Source organism: Ceratotherium simum, chromosome X, assembly GCF_057802395.1.
Source record: "Ceratotherium simum simum isolate JZ-2026a chromosome X, ASM5780239v1, whole genome shotgun sequence".
NCBI lineage: Eukaryota > Metazoa > Chordata > Mammalia > Perissodactyla > Rhinocerotidae > Ceratotherium > Ceratotherium simum.
In genome coordinates, this window is record NC_141940.1 from 2841401 (window position 1) to 2858009 (window position 16609).

The 16609-nt window shown below is 47.9% G+C and overlaps 1 protein-coding gene across 9 annotated transcripts in view; it reads right to left on the reverse strand.

Annotated features, from left to right (window-relative positions):
- Window positions 1-2254: 2254 nt before the first annotated feature.
- Window positions 2255-16609, reverse strand: part of ZNF185 (zinc finger protein 185 with LIM domain) — a 75816-nt gene continuing 61461 nt past the window's right edge. For 4 of the 9 annotated variants that reach the window (XM_087426638.1, XM_087426639.1, XM_087426641.1 and 1 more), the window contains 6 exons: window positions 14312-14422; window positions 13067-13141; window positions 10960-11031; window positions 9298-9397; window positions 5673-5771; window positions 2259-4927 (listed from right to left, as the gene is read on the reverse strand). In XM_087426638.1, the coding sequence (XP_087282764.1) occupies window positions 5673-5771; window positions 9298-9397; window positions 10960-11031; window positions 13067-13141; window positions 14312-14422 (457 nt within the window). In that variant the 3' untranslated portion in view covers window positions 2259-4927. Of the gene's footprint in view, window positions 4928-5672; window positions 5772-9297; window positions 9398-10959; window positions 11032-13066; window positions 13142-14311; window positions 14423-16609 lie in introns of all 9 variants that reach the window. The other 5 variants (XM_087426637.1, XM_087426640.1, XM_087426636.1 and 2 more) reach the window with 3 other exon arrangements.

Below are 16609 nucleotides of genomic sequence, written 5' to 3' on the forward strand. Positions count from 1 at the left end.
AAACCCACATATACCCTGTTTTTGCCACCCCATAGTGCCCAGTGCTGTTTCCAGAGAATAAGGACTTCTTCTCTTCTGCTTTCCAAATCTAGTACGAGCACCTCTCAGAGTACTCAAGTACCTGGAGAATCAAGCTCAGAAGCACTCTGATGAGGGATTCTGGGACATGTAGTTCTCAGGATTCTCCCTCATATCGAGGAGAGAATGTACAAAAGAGAAGGAATGCTGCTTAGTTGCTAACTGCCAATCCAGCATGGTCCACCTCTTTGACCACTCATCATCCTTAATAGTCTTCTATCCATATTTTTCTTCCAAATGATAATAATAGTGACACTATGCTTCTGCTTAGCATGATGCACCCATCCCTCATACAGGTGAATACACCCTCACCTTCTTCAAAAAGGGGGGATCGAAAGTCCCATTAGACACACTCCCATTCCCTGGAAGATGCCTATTCCTCTTCTAGTTCTGTCACAATCACACTTTGAAATACTGTAATCTATAGACTAAAAGATTAAGCACCACTCATACAATTTAAACACAGGATTAGGAAATGGGAGAAAGAAAAAAATGCTTTAGTAGATTCAAACATATAATAACAAAGCAAGACAAAATATGCATAGCTTCTATAACTCTTATTTCTGCAGCTGGCCATGAGGTTGTATTCGGTATTTCATAACTTGGCTTCTTTCACTAGTATTTCAAGCTCCCTATGATCTCATCCAGTTGGTTGTGGTTGTTTACCTGTAAGGGAGATACAAACCTCATTCATGACCAATCTGAGCCCTTAGTGGTCCTGCCTGCATGAATCGCTATAGTTTTCCATTAACATATTATTGGATGTGGGAACACTAAGAGACACTCCCAGAGGATTGATCTTCTGGGTTCCAGACATGGTCCCTCCTGCCCCCACTGTGTAGCAGCAACCCTATTTCCCCTTGATAATCAGGAGCAATCAGCCAGCCAGCAGAATAACCCTCTTCTTTGTTGGTTCAGTGGCATGAGGGGTCCCAAATGGCCAGGTGGCAGTCTCAACTTCCAATTCAATGGAACCAGTGTTGAGTGCCCTGGTGGAAGCTTTCCTCCCTTGGGACTTTCATGGGGAGATGTGCAGAGAAGTGTCACAAGAGGAATGTGTTCTGTGGAGATTCACAGGTGGAAGATATTCATAAGCAGAGTCCTGAGGGGACACTACATGGGGGTGTGTGGGTTGGGGGCCCTCACAGGTGTGGATCTGTGGGGGAGGAGGAGAAAGAATAGAGGAGGCTAAGTACTGGGATCAACCTACTTGGTGGGAACCTGATCTGCTAAGTGACTTTTCAAAATAACACTACCCTATTTTTATTTTAGGTCTTTGTGTCACATACTGTTCCCAACAGAGAGTCCTAGAAATATCTGGTCAGAAGCTACTGCTGCAGTCCTTGTCTTTTGAAGTCGTAAAACTTCTCTGTTCTTTTCCCAACTGTACTCATGTAGCCAAGATAGTGGCTGTGGTTGGGTGAGGACGTAGCTACAGGGACACTAGCTCAATAGCTCTTGAACACTGGGTCCCAAGGTCCCTGCTCAGTAGTGGAGGGATTTCTCTGTCATATCTTCTATCTTTGGACTGACTTCTTGATCATCCTTTTTTGTCCCTGGGCTGGATCAAGACATAGATGGCATGCGAATTGTATTTTTGGATACAAACTCAGAAGCATGGATCACTGGATAAGCAGAATGACAATTCAACAGGATTCTAACAGCCTGGGGCACTGGCCTTAATAAGCAAGATAGTCTTGCCTATTGGTACACATCTGGAGGAATGGTTTCAGGTATGTGGGGGGGCACCTTTGAGGAGGGTGTTTGAGAGAGGTGCATTCAGAGTTACTGTTCAAGAAAATTTGATGAGACCAGGGGTGTTTAAATGGGAGAAGAGTTGATGGAGGGAGAATCCAATAAGCATCTTCATCTATTTTAGGTGCTGGTATATAAGAGAGGGATTATAGATTACCAGCGGGCAACACTTAAAGGAAAACAGATTCTAACTCAACTGGAGAATGCATTTTCTAAAACTGGGCCTATCTACAGACAGAATGGGCTTGTATGGGATTGAGCTCCTGGTCACTGCAAGTGTGCAATAAGGACTAGGTGGTCATCTGTCTGCAATGGTAACGAAAGGGAGGACGGACTCAAAAGAATAAAATATTCTTCAAAATATTCTTCATTAAGATCTGACAAATCTAGAATTCCACACTCCCTGTGCATGCATAGTTTCTCGATCTTGCTATTTTTTTTCTCTTTAGATTTGACACTTCTGAAAGTATTTATTTGCTTTTGTAGAGAGAATGGCTTCAGGTAATAGGAGAAAATAAATCACACAGCCAACTACACCAAGTTATTACACTTAAAAAAGGAAACCTTAACATATATAATATCTTAACATTTATTATAATTGTGTACATTAATGTGGGTTAAGCAAGTATGATTAAAAACACTAGGCAATTAAAAAGCAAAAGTGTGATGCAACCACCCCTTTTCCTTAAGTCTGCACAATTCTGTGCCTTTTTAGCCATTGAGAGAGGCTGTTTTGGATTGAAATCAATATTGATCTCGCAAGCTTTCTATCAATATCTTGCATGTTGGTTCTAAAACTCCCTTAAAGGCAGAGTGTATCTTGAAGGTGGGGAAGCCAGCCTATCTTGGACCTTTTTATCCTGCACTCCATCAGCGGGGCCTGTACTACCAAGACTCAGGGATGGCACCTCCTGCCCAAAAAGTGACGTTTCTTTTCTTTTCATTCATTCATTCAGCACCTACATGTCAGTGCCTACCATGGGCCAAGGGCTAGTCTTGAGGAACACCAGCTCATGTTCAGTGTCAGTACACGGCATGTTGTACCACTTTTTCCCTCCAAAGCAAATCTGATGCATCTCTTTGCAAATAAATGGATCCTCCCTGATCATTTGACAGGAAGAACAAGCCTACCAGTCAATGTGCATAGGACTCTGAAATGGGAGAGATGGAGAGATATTTTATAATTAAATCAAGAGAAGAGGCTCTCATTTTTCATCAGGAAAACTCTCAGGTTGTTCCTCCTCTCGGGGAGCCTACACAGCGATGCTGGTCCCAAAGGTAGAGAAGCCCAGTTGAAGTTGAGCAGAGCGTCAGCTGACCACACGAATGGGCCTGCACCTGTCCAGCCAGCAACAGGTTTCCACATTCTGAGTACCTGGGGCCCCAGTAGTTGCTGCTAGCTTGGGACAGAGTCTGGACTGGAATATAGGAGGTCACTGAAGGTGCTGTGCTCAGATTGGCTAGCCCACTAGAGCTTTCCCTGGATTGACAAGCTCCTCTTTGGAAGGTCTGTGAGTCAAATCTCTTGCCAGCTGTGAGCATCTCAGTTCAGAAGCGGTTTCAGGGAAAGGGGAGGAGAGAGAAGGGGGGCAGTTTGGTCCTTCTGGTACTTCACAGGGCGACCCAGGATGGCCAGACGAGGAGTGATTTCACACCTTCTCCTCTTTGTAAGAGTGTGCCTCAGGAGAGGCCTGAGGGGGTGGTGTTACCTGGTAGGATAGGTAACCTCAGCACAGTGTTTGGCACATACTCAGCACTGAATCAGTGCTCGCTGTTGTGGTTACTGTTAGAAGGGAGAGACAGCAATGGTTCTGCACAATGCAATGACCATCTCTCATATATGAGCCTCAATATCCTCATCTGTAAACTGGGGACAAGAATACCCTCTGCACAAGATTAGTATGGGGATTAACATCATCACTTTGTGATAATGCCTGGTATGTAGAAAGGCCTCAAGAAATGTTAGCTGCTTTTCTCCCTTCTTAATCCTGCAGGAGTCTATATACCCTAAAACCTACTTTAGAGGATTTCTGCATAAAGCTTAGGGATCAGGAATTGAGGGCAAAGGTATCAATCACCTACCAAGATTCAGACACAGATGTCCCTTTGGTCAGTAGCCTCCTAAGAATCACATCCTACAGAATTTAAACCTAATTCTGTAAACTTTCTAATACATGACTACATGCCTGTGGGACAAAACTCAACTATAGTGAAAGGTGGGTAGAAAGAGGTAATTAAAATATGCTATAGAACTCAATAAAAAGCAACTAACTACTTTTAAAAGTGTATGGAAAGTTTAAAATATATATATGGCAAATAGACAAGCCAAACATTAGCCTATGCCAATTTCTAGCATTCAATGTCTGCAATTTACCCACCAGGGATCATCAACAGTCTTCAACCTGGCCCTCAGAAGCTTCAGGGGGTCTCCTTCTGCTCTCAAGTCCCAAAGGTACACTCAGAGCTGTGGACCAGAATGGGATATGCTCTCCGTCCCAAGAGTCACAACACACTGAACCCCATGCTCTTGCCCATGCCTATCATACCAGGAGGCCACCTGTCTTAGGGAAGCCAAGATGGAATTCTTGTTCAATCCTTTCTGCTTGAGCCTGAAATGAGATCATGGATGTGAAGTGATTTCTAAGCTATAAAAAGTTACACACACAAATAAGGAACATAGCATCATTAAGATATACTACTGGCTGTAAGCAAGTTCAACTTGAGAAGGGCAAAAGCATGAAGAAATCAAATGGGGAGGGATGAAGTTAGGAAACTTGGGGCAACTCAGGACAGCCAAATTTGTCCAGGAGTCAGCAGCTTCTTCTCAGCCTGGGGGAGCTAAAAGAAAATAGAAGTAGCCATGAGATTGGAAATACACATCCAATCCAATGACCAGTCAGAGGCGCTTGGGGTGGCTGACCACTCCAGACATCAGGAGTAACAGTCCAAGTCAATGCATCTTCTGGAGAGGAGTTGGAAGAGGCTTGTAGCTGGTGGAGAGCCTTGTTGCTACCCATTCCTATTGCCTTCAAGGGAGGTATTCTCCTCTGTGCTTCTAGCTGAGGAGGTGCTAAGGAGGAGGGACTGCCAGGATCTGGAAAGGCAACATCCTATTAGCACCGGGCCCCACGCAGCTCAGACAGTGGGGTTAATTCCACTGGCTTTTAGCAGGCAAACCTGTCTTCAGGCAGTGCTGACAATGTGGCCCAGAGGCTACCCAAGCATCCCTTCCTGGTTGGGCCAGCCCCAGGACAGCACCATCCACTCCCACGCATGCCCGCTTATCCTGGCCTTTGCCTGCTGCTGGCCCTCAGCTGTATCTCGTTTAAGTCAACACTTTGGCTGTCGAGTCCTGATCTGGTGCTATATGAGCAATGGTGGAGGTGGTCCAAGGCACTGTAGCAGAGATCCCTGGACCTGAATCCGAAGTCCTAGGTTGAGGTCCTGACTCTGCCATCCACTAGCTAGGGGTTTCCCCAGACTCTTTCCCTTTCTAGGTCTTTATTTCCCTGTCCCCAAATGAGGTTAACAACACAGGCTTGGCTGGCATCCCAGGGCAGCTGGAGGGCTCAGCTGAGGTGCTGCATGGATGGCACTTCTTGAAAGGAAGAGACTATGACCCCTGCAAATTGGAAGTATCCCCAGGGAGAGTCTTTATCTGTGCCACCTGAGACTTCAAAGTATCATAAGGCATAGGGACATGAAAACTTTGAGCCCCCTGAACCTACAGGCTAAGAGAGATAGCAGTGTCCTGATCGAGACTCAGGGAGAGACCAGAGCACATTTCTTTCCCCTAATAAGTTTCCTGGCTGCTTGGCCCTTGGGGTGCCAGCACCCACCTAGAAGAGCTTCTCATAGCATTTCTCACAGTAGATGGTGTCACGGTGAATGAAGATCTGATCGAGGAGTTCACCCATTGGTTTACTGCAAATCCCACACTGAAAGAGAAAGCAAGCTAGAGGTCAACACACAAATAAAGCAACATCAACAAGTGGAGTAGGGAAGGGGTGCCTGACCAAGGTGGGCAGGCAGACAGTGAGCTGGCAGCACATCCTGGACCTTGAAGTAGACAATAAAAAAATGGCAGAAAATGGAGACAAAACTCAAACGAAAAAAAAAAATCACAAAAACTAGCAGGCAGCACGATCACATAGTGGTTAGGCGCCCAGGTTTCAGAACTGGGCTGGAGTTTGAGCCCTAAATCCACACTACTTATTAGCTGTGTGAGGTTGGGCAAGTTACTGAGGCTTTCTGCGCCTCCATTTCCTCAGCTATAAAAGTGGCACACCGGCAGGACATCAGGAACATTTAGTGAGATAGCCCAAGGTAGAGCCCTCAGCCCTCTATATTATGTTTCTGTCATTTTAGTCACTGTGGACCAGGACTTGAACCTCAACTTAGCCAACTGATGGTGCTGATCCATTTAGGGGGTCACCTCTGTGAACACAGAAAAAAAAATCAACAATCTGGGCTTGCCTCACACTGTGGAGAACAGGGCCCCTCACGGGTTGTTATGATGCTGTGGCCATGGGTGTCCTCTCTTTTTTCCTAAATGTAACCACACAAACTAGTATTTTAAAATGTTATGTCAACTTAATAGAGGTAAGAAAAACCTACAATTAAGGGTATTGACAAACTAGTTTGTACAAATGAAGGAGAGCAAGGGGATGACCTTTCCTGGGAGGCAGCAGAGTGTGGCTGGGATAACATGGGCTCTGATGTCGGAGCCGGGATTGTGACCCTCAGTTCTGAGAAGCTCTGTGATCCTAGAGGAATGACACCCTCTCCACTTCTGTGATCCTGGCCAACCTTCCAAGAATCCCCCAAGAATATCAAGGCCTCACTATTTTGCCAACACTCCAACTTCCAAAGCCCTTATGTGAGCCCTGACTGGGCAAGTTTAAGATCTCTGCCCCTCCATGCCTCTTCCTCCCACACCACAGCCTCCTGCTTTCCTACTCCTATCTCATCTGCATGCACCATGGAGAGCTGCTCCACGGCCAAGTGCAGCTGCCTTTGCTCATGTTTAGCCACCTGGAAAATATCTGTGTGCCCCTCTGCCCCCGACTCCAGGCCCGCCTCCCTCACAAAGCCTTCCTGGGGACTTGGGCCCACTCCAACTGCCCCCTCCCCCAACACCTAGCGTCAAGAGTTGCTTAGGTCTCACACTCCCGTATTTTTGCTCTATGTTCAACAGCAGTGCCCTGTAATTAAGTATATAACCAAAAGTTGACAAAATCTTCTAGGAGTTTTCATGTAAGTCCAGGAATCAGGAAAACAAAATGTTCTTTGCCAAACCACATGTCATGATCTTTAGGTTGAAAAATATAATCCTACTTGGAGTCCATGGAACACAATTGGCCCTCAAATTATCCCTCCTGCCCCCTTCTTTTGTTTTTTTCTTCAGTGAGGAAGATTGGCCCTGAGCTAACATCTGTGCCCATCTTCCTCTATTTTATACGTGGGAGGTCGCCACAGCATGGCTTAATAAGCGGTGCGTAGGTCCGCACCCAGGATCTGAACCTGCGAACCGCGGGCTGCCAAAGTGGAGCACTCGAACCCAACCACTACACCACCAGGCTGGCCCCCATCTCCTGCTCCCTTCTTACTGCAAACTACTGCTGCTCTCCAGGCCAAGCCCCTGTCAATGATTTTCACATCTGGATTATTCTCCCTCCTTCCACCACTACTCCTGTACTATCCTGAATACATTCTGGATCCACACAGATGGAGGAGCTCCCCACCACCTGGTCTTTTGTTCCTTTCCTACAATGTTCTGGGACCCCTCTCTACATCAGCCACTGCTCTGGCTAGACTGTACGTGGGGTCCCTGGACCAGCAGCTTCAGTATTGCCTGGGAATTTGCTAGAGAGGCCAATTCTTAGGTCCCACCCAGACCTACTGAGTCAGAAACTTGGCTGGGGCCCAGCGTTCTGTGTCTTAACAAGCCTCCAGGGGATGCTGATGCATGCTCAAGTGTGAGATCTGCTGCCCTAGACCTTGTCACTACCAATAAGTGCACTGCATCCTAAATCTGCAAGTCACATGTCCCACTCTTTGACTCCTACATCCTCCAGCTTACTTGGACAGGTTCCTATCACCACTGGGACCCTCAATACGTGGACCAGCACACCATCTCACTGTTATTGTTCTCTTGCACACAGCCTCAATCTTGCCAACTCACCCAGCAAAATCTCCACCCTGGTAAATGCAACTCCCCCTGCTTCTATCCTGCCAGAGCCTGGCACGGGAACCACACAGGACCACACCGTCTGGACTTGGCAGGAATTCATGAGCCCTCATCTCAAGTGGGCTCTGCACAGCCTGAGAATTGACCATTGAATTTTGCAGCAACCATTGACAGGGTGACCACTGCAGTCTTCTAAGAAACTGTGTCACTTGGGGCACCACACTCTCCATTACTTTTCAGCCGCCTCTGTAGACTCTCTCCTCTTCCCAATCTCTAAATGCCAGAAAGCCACAGGGCTCAGCCCTGGGTCCTCCTATTCACACCCAAGGTGAGTTCGACAGCTCAGGGATGGCTCAGCAAAAATGTATGCCCCGCAGACTCCCAGCCCTGGCCTTTCCCTGGAAGGCAAATTTACACATCCAAATGACTATGTGACCTCCCGCATAGCTCTCCCGGAGGCATCTTCAGTTGTGCCTGGCTCCAGCTTCCCTCTTGAATACCTGCTGGCCTTTAGTCCTTCTCATTGCAGTAAATGGCACCAACATCCTTTCAACTAATGGCTTGGGCCCCAAACTGGAATTTCCTTTGACTCCTCTCACTCTCTCACACTCTACAACCTGCCGGCTCTATTTTCAAACAGCATCTCCAATCCAGCCACCATCTCGTCATCTCCACTGCCAACTCTCTCATCAAGTGACTGTTTTCCCTAGTTTGATCTACTGCAACAGTTTTCTCTGGTCTCTCTTTTTCCATTCCTGCTCTTCTAGTCTCTCCTGCATCTAGCAGCCAGAGGGATCCTTTAAAAAGCATGAATCAGACCTTGTCACTTCCCGACCCAAAGCCTGTAGTAGGTTCCAATTGCATTTAGAATAAAATCCAAAGTCTCTCTGTGTCCTCCAAGGCCTACATGATCCAGCCCCCAGCTATCTCTGTGACCTTAACCTTCTACCACCTACCTCTCACTCATGCCATTCCAGCCATGCAAGCTACAATACTCCATGCTCCTGCCCCAAGCCCTTTTCGCTTGTTGGCCCTATGCTGGGAATAGTTTTTCCCCAGAAGACCACTTCTGTCTCCCCTACAGTACTAAGCACATAGAATTGCCAGCACTCATTTACTTCCTTGGACTTGGGAGCTCATTCAGCTCCCAGATCTGCAAAGTCTCTGAGATGGAGCATAATCATACAGAGATCAAGTCTTTTCCACACTCTCTGAATCCATAAGACTCTCTAGCTCTGGAAAATGTTCTCAGCAGCACCACCCCTCTTCCTTACCTTAAAGCAATAGTCATGGCAGCAGATGCCAAGATGTTCTAAGGTAATCTTTGGGGAATCTCGGATCTCCCGGTTGCAGTAAGTACAGATCCCTCCAGTTCTGTGAAATGAAAAACAAGAACTTGGCGGTCAGGTTGGCATGCAGACTACTGATGTGATGCAGCCAGGTCCTCTGGTTTGACACAGCCAGGCCTAGGTTTGCTGCCAGGATTCCCAGCCTGCCATCTTTTCCTGTGGTATGCAATTGGCCACATAGCCCTGGACGAGCCCAGGCCTCAGCCCACTATAGACTCTTGCATTGTTTCCAGAAACTGATCATGTATCTTCACCCTACTCACTATCACATGTGAGGAGACTGATGTGATTCTTATTCCAGGCAGCTTACCTCTCCCTGCCCCCCTGCCAGCATATCAATTTGGGAGACTGCTCCCTTCTAGAACAGGAAGACCCATGTCTTCTCCTACAGGAGACATGTCCTTGTATGCCCTACCTGGCCCCCTGTCTTGATGGCCTTTCTCTTCATGCCTGGGACCACTGAGCCCTGCCTCTCGGACCCTACACTCCTGGACTCACCCTGCCCCTATGGTACTGCAGAAACTTTCACAAAGTCAGTCTGGCTATAGAACCTGCTAGGATCTCAGGTTGAAGTTCTAGATACCAACTTCTCGGTTGAGTATCTCCCCAATTCCAGGATCCCTGCTTTTGCTCCTAAGCCTCCCCTGCTTTTCCTCCTCAGACAGAAATGCTGAAAGTGCCTGCCTGCCCCGACCCTTCAGGCCTAAATTGGGGTTGCTTTCTTCCAGAGATTTGGGTCTGCTTCTGACAGGAGCCAGGAGCAGTGCTACTAACCTAGAGCCACTCTGGCTCATTTCCAGGGCCCAGAATTGCCATGGATGTCTCGAGTTTCGTCCCTCCATCCTGCTGATGGCCCAGAGATCAGTCTCTTGACACTGTTGCTAAAGACTCCTGCCCTTGTCACAGCCCTGTTCCTCCTGCATGTTTGACCACCACCAGCTCCAGTCCACAGGCAGTAGAAACACCCCTGACCTGGATTTTAGTCCTGGCTCTGCCATTAACTCACTGTGTGACTTAAGGCACGTTATTTATTCCTTCCAGAGCTGTTTCCTTCACTGTGACTTGAATGAACTACAACTCTAAGACTCTTTTCTCCCCTATTCCAAGAATTTAAAAACAGGGCTTCTTTATCATTAAGACCATCCTGTGACTGCTGTCATTTAGTGACAGGTTTTGAAACTGCTGAATGACGCATTCTCTGCACCTGCATTCATTCCAAATGAATGGCTCTTCCTGGCTCTTTTCTGAATTCTCGATGATAGCAACCCACTTTTCTTCATTTTCCACCCACCACTCTCTTTTGTAGTTTTTTCTCCTTCTGGTCAGATTTTCAGGTTCATTAAGTGATCAATTAGGTTCTAATCCCAAGGGTCTCTCCTGCGGACACGAGCCTCCTGGGCTTTCAGACACCACCATCTACCTTCTCAGAGGCCTTTGTGTTTGCCTTCTGATCTTAGCTGGGTTTAAAGGCTTTAGTTGCCACAAGTGTGACATCCCAATAAGGGAAGCACCACCCTACGCAGTGGTGTGACAGATCTGCAAGTGGATCAGCTGCCAGACCACTCCCTGGTAAGGCAGCAAACTTACCTCTCAGAGTATGGGATGCTGTCATATGGGGGTTTCTTCTCCATGTTGAATGAGTCCTCAATTCTGCTGATGCTGCAGGGAGTGTGAGCGGGGAGAAGAGGGCAGAAAATGGGAGCCAGATCACTACCATAGTCATGAGTGGGGAATGCTTTTCTGATTAACACTGTGCCCACAAGCTCTGACACGAACCTGCATGGCCAACCATCATCTGTTATGCTAAATGGCAGAGGAAGCTTTGAACTTGGTGCCAAGGAGGCATAATTCTTTTGGAGCAGAGCCCTTGCATGGGGGGAAAAGAAGATCTGCCATGGTGAGGAAGATGACAAGCGAGGGGTAGGATTCTTAAGGCTGTGTATACCAGGAAGACCCCCAGTTTCACTGACCAATGGGAAAGGAGCAGGGCTTTTCTCCCCACATATGTGTCTGGGTTATAATGTGACAGTCACCAGGAGACCACTCACAGTAGAAATCAGGCACTAGTGATGGGAACAAAAAAACGAAGGAAACATTCCAACATAATACCTGGGCTTGGGTTACAGGGTAGGATTAGGGTTGAGGTTGTCTCCTTTTTGCATCTTAATTTTTCATAATATGACTTTTTATAATAAAAATTAATATATATATATTTTTTTTAACTATTGGCAGGGAAGGGTGACTAGCTACAAGCCCTGGGATACACTTTAGTGAAGCTGCCATTCTCACTAGAGCCATGTGGTGACCCCAGGAGGTAGTTAAGAAAACTGCTGCTCAGAGGTGAAGTGATCTGCCTGAGGTCATGCTCAGAGTAAGGGGTGAACTAGAATTTCAGCCCAGGTTCTGATCTCTTCTGAGTATTAAGCTTATCTCTAAGCCTCCTGGAAGGTAAAGCAAAAGGGGAAAACACACTGGACTACACAATTTTCCCTATACAATAAAGAAAGTCTACTGTTTTTTCATAAGATGTAATAGTTTGACTAAATATTTAATTCAATTTTAAAATAAATCTGTCAAAATGTATAAATTAAATTTAACAGAGTGGTGAGACTGGGAGAAGAAAAACCAGGAGATGGACAGAGTTCAGTCAAGTGACACTCAGAGAGGCAAAAGCTAGATGGCAAAGACAGCTCCCTCGGGGTGATGGAAGTTTTTCATACTTTACTTTTAATCTCAAAACCTCCGTGAACAAAGCTATAGAGACAGAAAATAGGTCAGTGGCCAAGGGCTGTGGCTAGCGGAGTGGAGGGCTGTTAATGGGTATGAGGTTTCCTTTTGGGGTGATGAAAATGTTCTGTATTTGGATTGTGGTGATGGCTACACAACACTGTGAATTTACTAAAAACCACTGGATTATATGCTTTAAAGAGTGAATTTTATGACATGTGAATTATATCTCAATAAAGCTGTTGAGAAAAACCACCCTAAGGAATTACAGATGAAGAAACTGAGGCTCAGAAAGGTTGAGCATCCTGTCCAAAACGACCCAATCAATGGGGTCTGAGCTGGGGCTTGAACTTGACCCCTACACCCATGCGCATCATTCCACAGCATCCTCACCCTAGCAGTGGGAATGATATGTCATAAAAAACATTCCCAGGGGGTCACTGTGTCAGTATGGGTTAGTTTTTAACTGAGCTGCCATGGAGGTACCCATCTGTATGGCATCAGGAAGCAAGTAGATGAAGAGCCGATGAATGAAAAGTTATGCTTATCTCAGGACCTGCAGTTAATGTGTTCAAATGAGGCAATGTGGCATGCTGGAAAGAGCGTGAGAGCTGAAGAGAGAAGCCCTGTGTTCTGGAACAGGATGGAATTAACTAAGGGCCCCACCAGCTCTGTAAAGAGTGATGCTCTCAGGATTTCTCAAAAGAAAACTTGCAGTCTACTAAGAAACAAAGGCAGAAAGGGATGAAATAGGGTGCAAGATGAAGTAACAATAAAGGGGGAACGCAAAGGCCCTGAGTTAGGTAGAACAGCTGGAAATGCGTAAATCATGTCCGTGGGCAATCACATCGTTCATCCATTTGATAGATGATTACACAGAAGCTACTCTGGGCCAAACCCTGGATGAGGTACTTGGAGTGCAGGAATGACGACACAGGGCCTGGCAGAATTGGGGACTTGCTCTTACCTGTGTGGGGACACTGGCTTCCCGGAGGATACCTCGCTAGCATTCACGTACTCCTTCATGAAGAGAATCCCTTTGCTGTAGGAGCAGAGTAGAACAGAAAGAGGTATACTGGAAGATTCCAGGGGACTGGGCGTGACCCCAAGGAGGGATCCAGGGCTAGAAGGACCTCCATCTGGTTTGAAGGAAGTGAAGGATCTCCTGGGAAGGCCTGGGGGCACAGGTGCTGGTTAGCTCCAGCCACTTCCAGGCAAAGAAAGCGGCAAAGGGGAGCTGCTGGACAGCTAAGCCCACTGTGGACTCGGGCTGAAATCAAAGCCTGTGGGTTCAGCTTGCTGCATGCGGATCTGAGAGCCCTATAAAGAAGCTCCCTGCAGCCAATGGCAATATGCTGTCCTCCTTCATGTGGATCTCAATACTGTGGGGGGCACGCCCTGCCCCTGCCCCAGACTTCAGTGCAGTGGACTTTGCATCCTCATCTTGGACCGTGTTTTCTTTCCCTTCCACGCAGGGCCAGGAGAGCCTCTAAGCCTCAATCCTACAGTGTCAGTCCTTGCCGCTCTGTGAGAATCTCCATCAGCAATCTAACCTCTCTCTTCTCACTTCTGGAATTCTAGAGCCCTAGAAGTCAACTCACCCCGGACAGGCCCCTGGCAACACTGGAAACAAGGTCTGCCTCATGTTGGGCTCACTACAACCCCAAATTTGACCCCATTTCCATGCTGTGCACTGCAGCCTGCTGGCTTGATGTCAGCAGAGGCCCCTCTGATCTCCCCGCCACACATACACACCCCTCACTCAGCCTCCCTGCAACGGCTCCCTTCCTGCACTCTAAGATTGCGGGTGGCTCCAGGAGTGCAGATGAGACAGTAGGTATGCACCTCTCCTCACAACAGGTAATGAGAGAGAGACAGACACAGGCTCTGGCCTCAAAGGGCTTTCTTTGGCCTTCCCAGGCATGTTCACCAAGAGATATTACCCAGGTTCTAGGAACGGCAGAGCCCTAGAAAGTGCCTCCTCAGCTTCTCATTGGGATAGGGAGGGTATATGATGGGACTCTGTCCAGGCCCACAAACAGGAGTTGATACTGGGGGGACTCGGACTGTGCTAGGCCGTCCCTTGACCAATGGGCTGCTGGGAGTTAGGGGAGGCACTAGAACTAACGTCAGGGAAGTGACATGGGACAAAAACCTTTAGTTGTAGGGAGGAAAGAGCCCAGCAAACATCTCCCAGGTAGTCCCTTCTTACCTGGTTGAGCTGGAGTCTGGTTCACTCGGGGAGGCTGGGATATAAACGTGAGGCTGCTCAGCAGCAGCAGTGACGGTGACAGTGACCACACAGCTTGAGGGGTTTCTCACCCTGAAAAAAGTGGAGGGAGGGGCGAGTGGGTCACCACTGAGAGCTGATACCTTCCAAGGTTAGACAGAGTTTGGGGGGCTTAATCCCGAGACTGCCACTTCAAGGAGTTGAAAAGAATGTCAATGACTTTCAAACAACCCTTGCAAATCATAGCTTTCGCTCTTTGAGGCTCCTGAGATCCATGGGTGGAACTACTCACTTTACAGAGGAGAAAATCCAGGCTGGGTGACCCAGGTCACACTGTGAGTCAGTGGCAAGACCCCAATCTTCCAGTATCTGCCCAGAACTTCCCACTGCAGCCAAGGGCCTTGGCCTGTGACTCACTTGGTTCAAGGAGAGCCACGGAGCTATGGGGGACTTAACAGACCCAGCCCAGCTCACCTCTTCTTTGGATGGGACAGCCCCTTCCTAGGATCAGCACCTCCTCCATCCTCCAGAGAACTCTCTGGAGAATACAAGGCCAAAGGAGAGAGGGACAAATGAATTTAGGCATCACGAAGGAACAGACTTGGTGCACCTCATTCTGGAAGGCACAAGCCATGAGCAGAAGCAGGAAACTGACAGGTATAATGGTTTTCCTGAATCTCCAACCCTCAGTTGCAACACACAGCCCTTGGCCTGGAATCCAACCTCCTACTCAGTTCTCAAGGCCTTTCTCTGGCCAGGCCCTTACTTGCTCTCACTCTGCCTGCTGCCAGGTCACCAGTCCCATACCCAAAGCTGCAATTCATGGCATTCTGTTGGGCATCACCACTGATCCCTCCCCATTTGTGCCGTCCACCTCATGTCTTCCCACGCTCCAGTGGCCTCAGGCCAGTTCTATGGGTGCACACTCCAAAGTGCTACTGCTCAGATAATACTCTGGATGTGGCTGCCTCCACCTGTCCTAGGGTCTGGGGTATAATCTCCTTGCCAGAGAATCCCCTGGCCAGAACCTGAACTACTTTAAGAGTGGGGAGGAGGAGAACAATCATGATCTAGCACCTGCCTAGCTCCCCAGCCTCATCTTCTCAAACTATGTCACATGTACCTGAAGCTCTAGCCATACTGACCAACCTCTCTTGTACCTTTGCATATAACACCACCTTCTCCTCCAGGAAGCCCTTTCAGAGTACCTGCCCAGGCTGGGTGAGGTACCTCACCTCAATGCACCCAGTCACCCTGTGCCTATTCCTATGTCACTCTATGACACAGGAACACACCATGGAGACTGGAGAAAGTGGACTGGCTAGGAGGGGAGGCCCCACAGTAACCTGGAAAGACAGATGGGGGATAAAATACAGAGCCAGAGAGTGAGGATTGACTACAAGAGGAAGGAAATAGCATGTTCTTCTGATTGAACAACTTGCAAGTGCCTGGCATCCTCTGATCCACACCCAACACAATAGTTGAGGGGACAGCAGGGCTGAGAGAGGAAGGTAAAAAAATCCCATGGGGATACCTCCAGGACTGCAACGTGAGCAATGGGAGACCTCCAACAAAAGAGCTCCCTATCCCTCATCGGGTAACATTTCACCACCCTTGTGTAGCCTCCTCCCCTAGCCTACAAGGTCTAGCCCTGGCCCCACCCACTTGGTCTCCTATCCCTTCCTCACTTCACTTCCCACCCTCAAGCCACAGGGCCCTTCTTTCAGTTCCTTCTCCTGGACTCCCTCTCCCATCATGGCTTCCATACATGCTGCTCCCTCTGCCCACATTGCATCTTCCCAGCTTCTTTACCAGGCTAGCTCCTCCTTATGCATCAGGTCTCAACTTAGCGGTCCCCTCCTCAGCAGAAAAGCTTTCCCTGACCATCCTAGCTACAACACCCCCTACCCTGGCCTCCCTTCATCAGAGCACCCAGTTTCCTTCTTTTCTGGGCTTATCACAAATGGAGAAGCAGCTGATAAAGGACGGTGATTAGCAGTACAGGCTCTGGGCTCTGACTGTTTGGGTTCTAATCCCTGTTAGATCACTGTCTGGCTGGATGACTGTTGGCAAGTTACTTAACCTCTGTCTGCCTCAGTTTCTCATCTGTATAACAGAGACAATAATAGTACCTCCCCCCTAGGGTTGGTGTGAGAATTAAGTGAGTACACATAAAGCACAAGAGCAGTGCCTGCACATTCTTAGCACATAGCAAATGCTAATGGTTATCACTACAGTGTTACCGCTGTTGTGTTCATTCACTGGTACACTGGGTGCTCC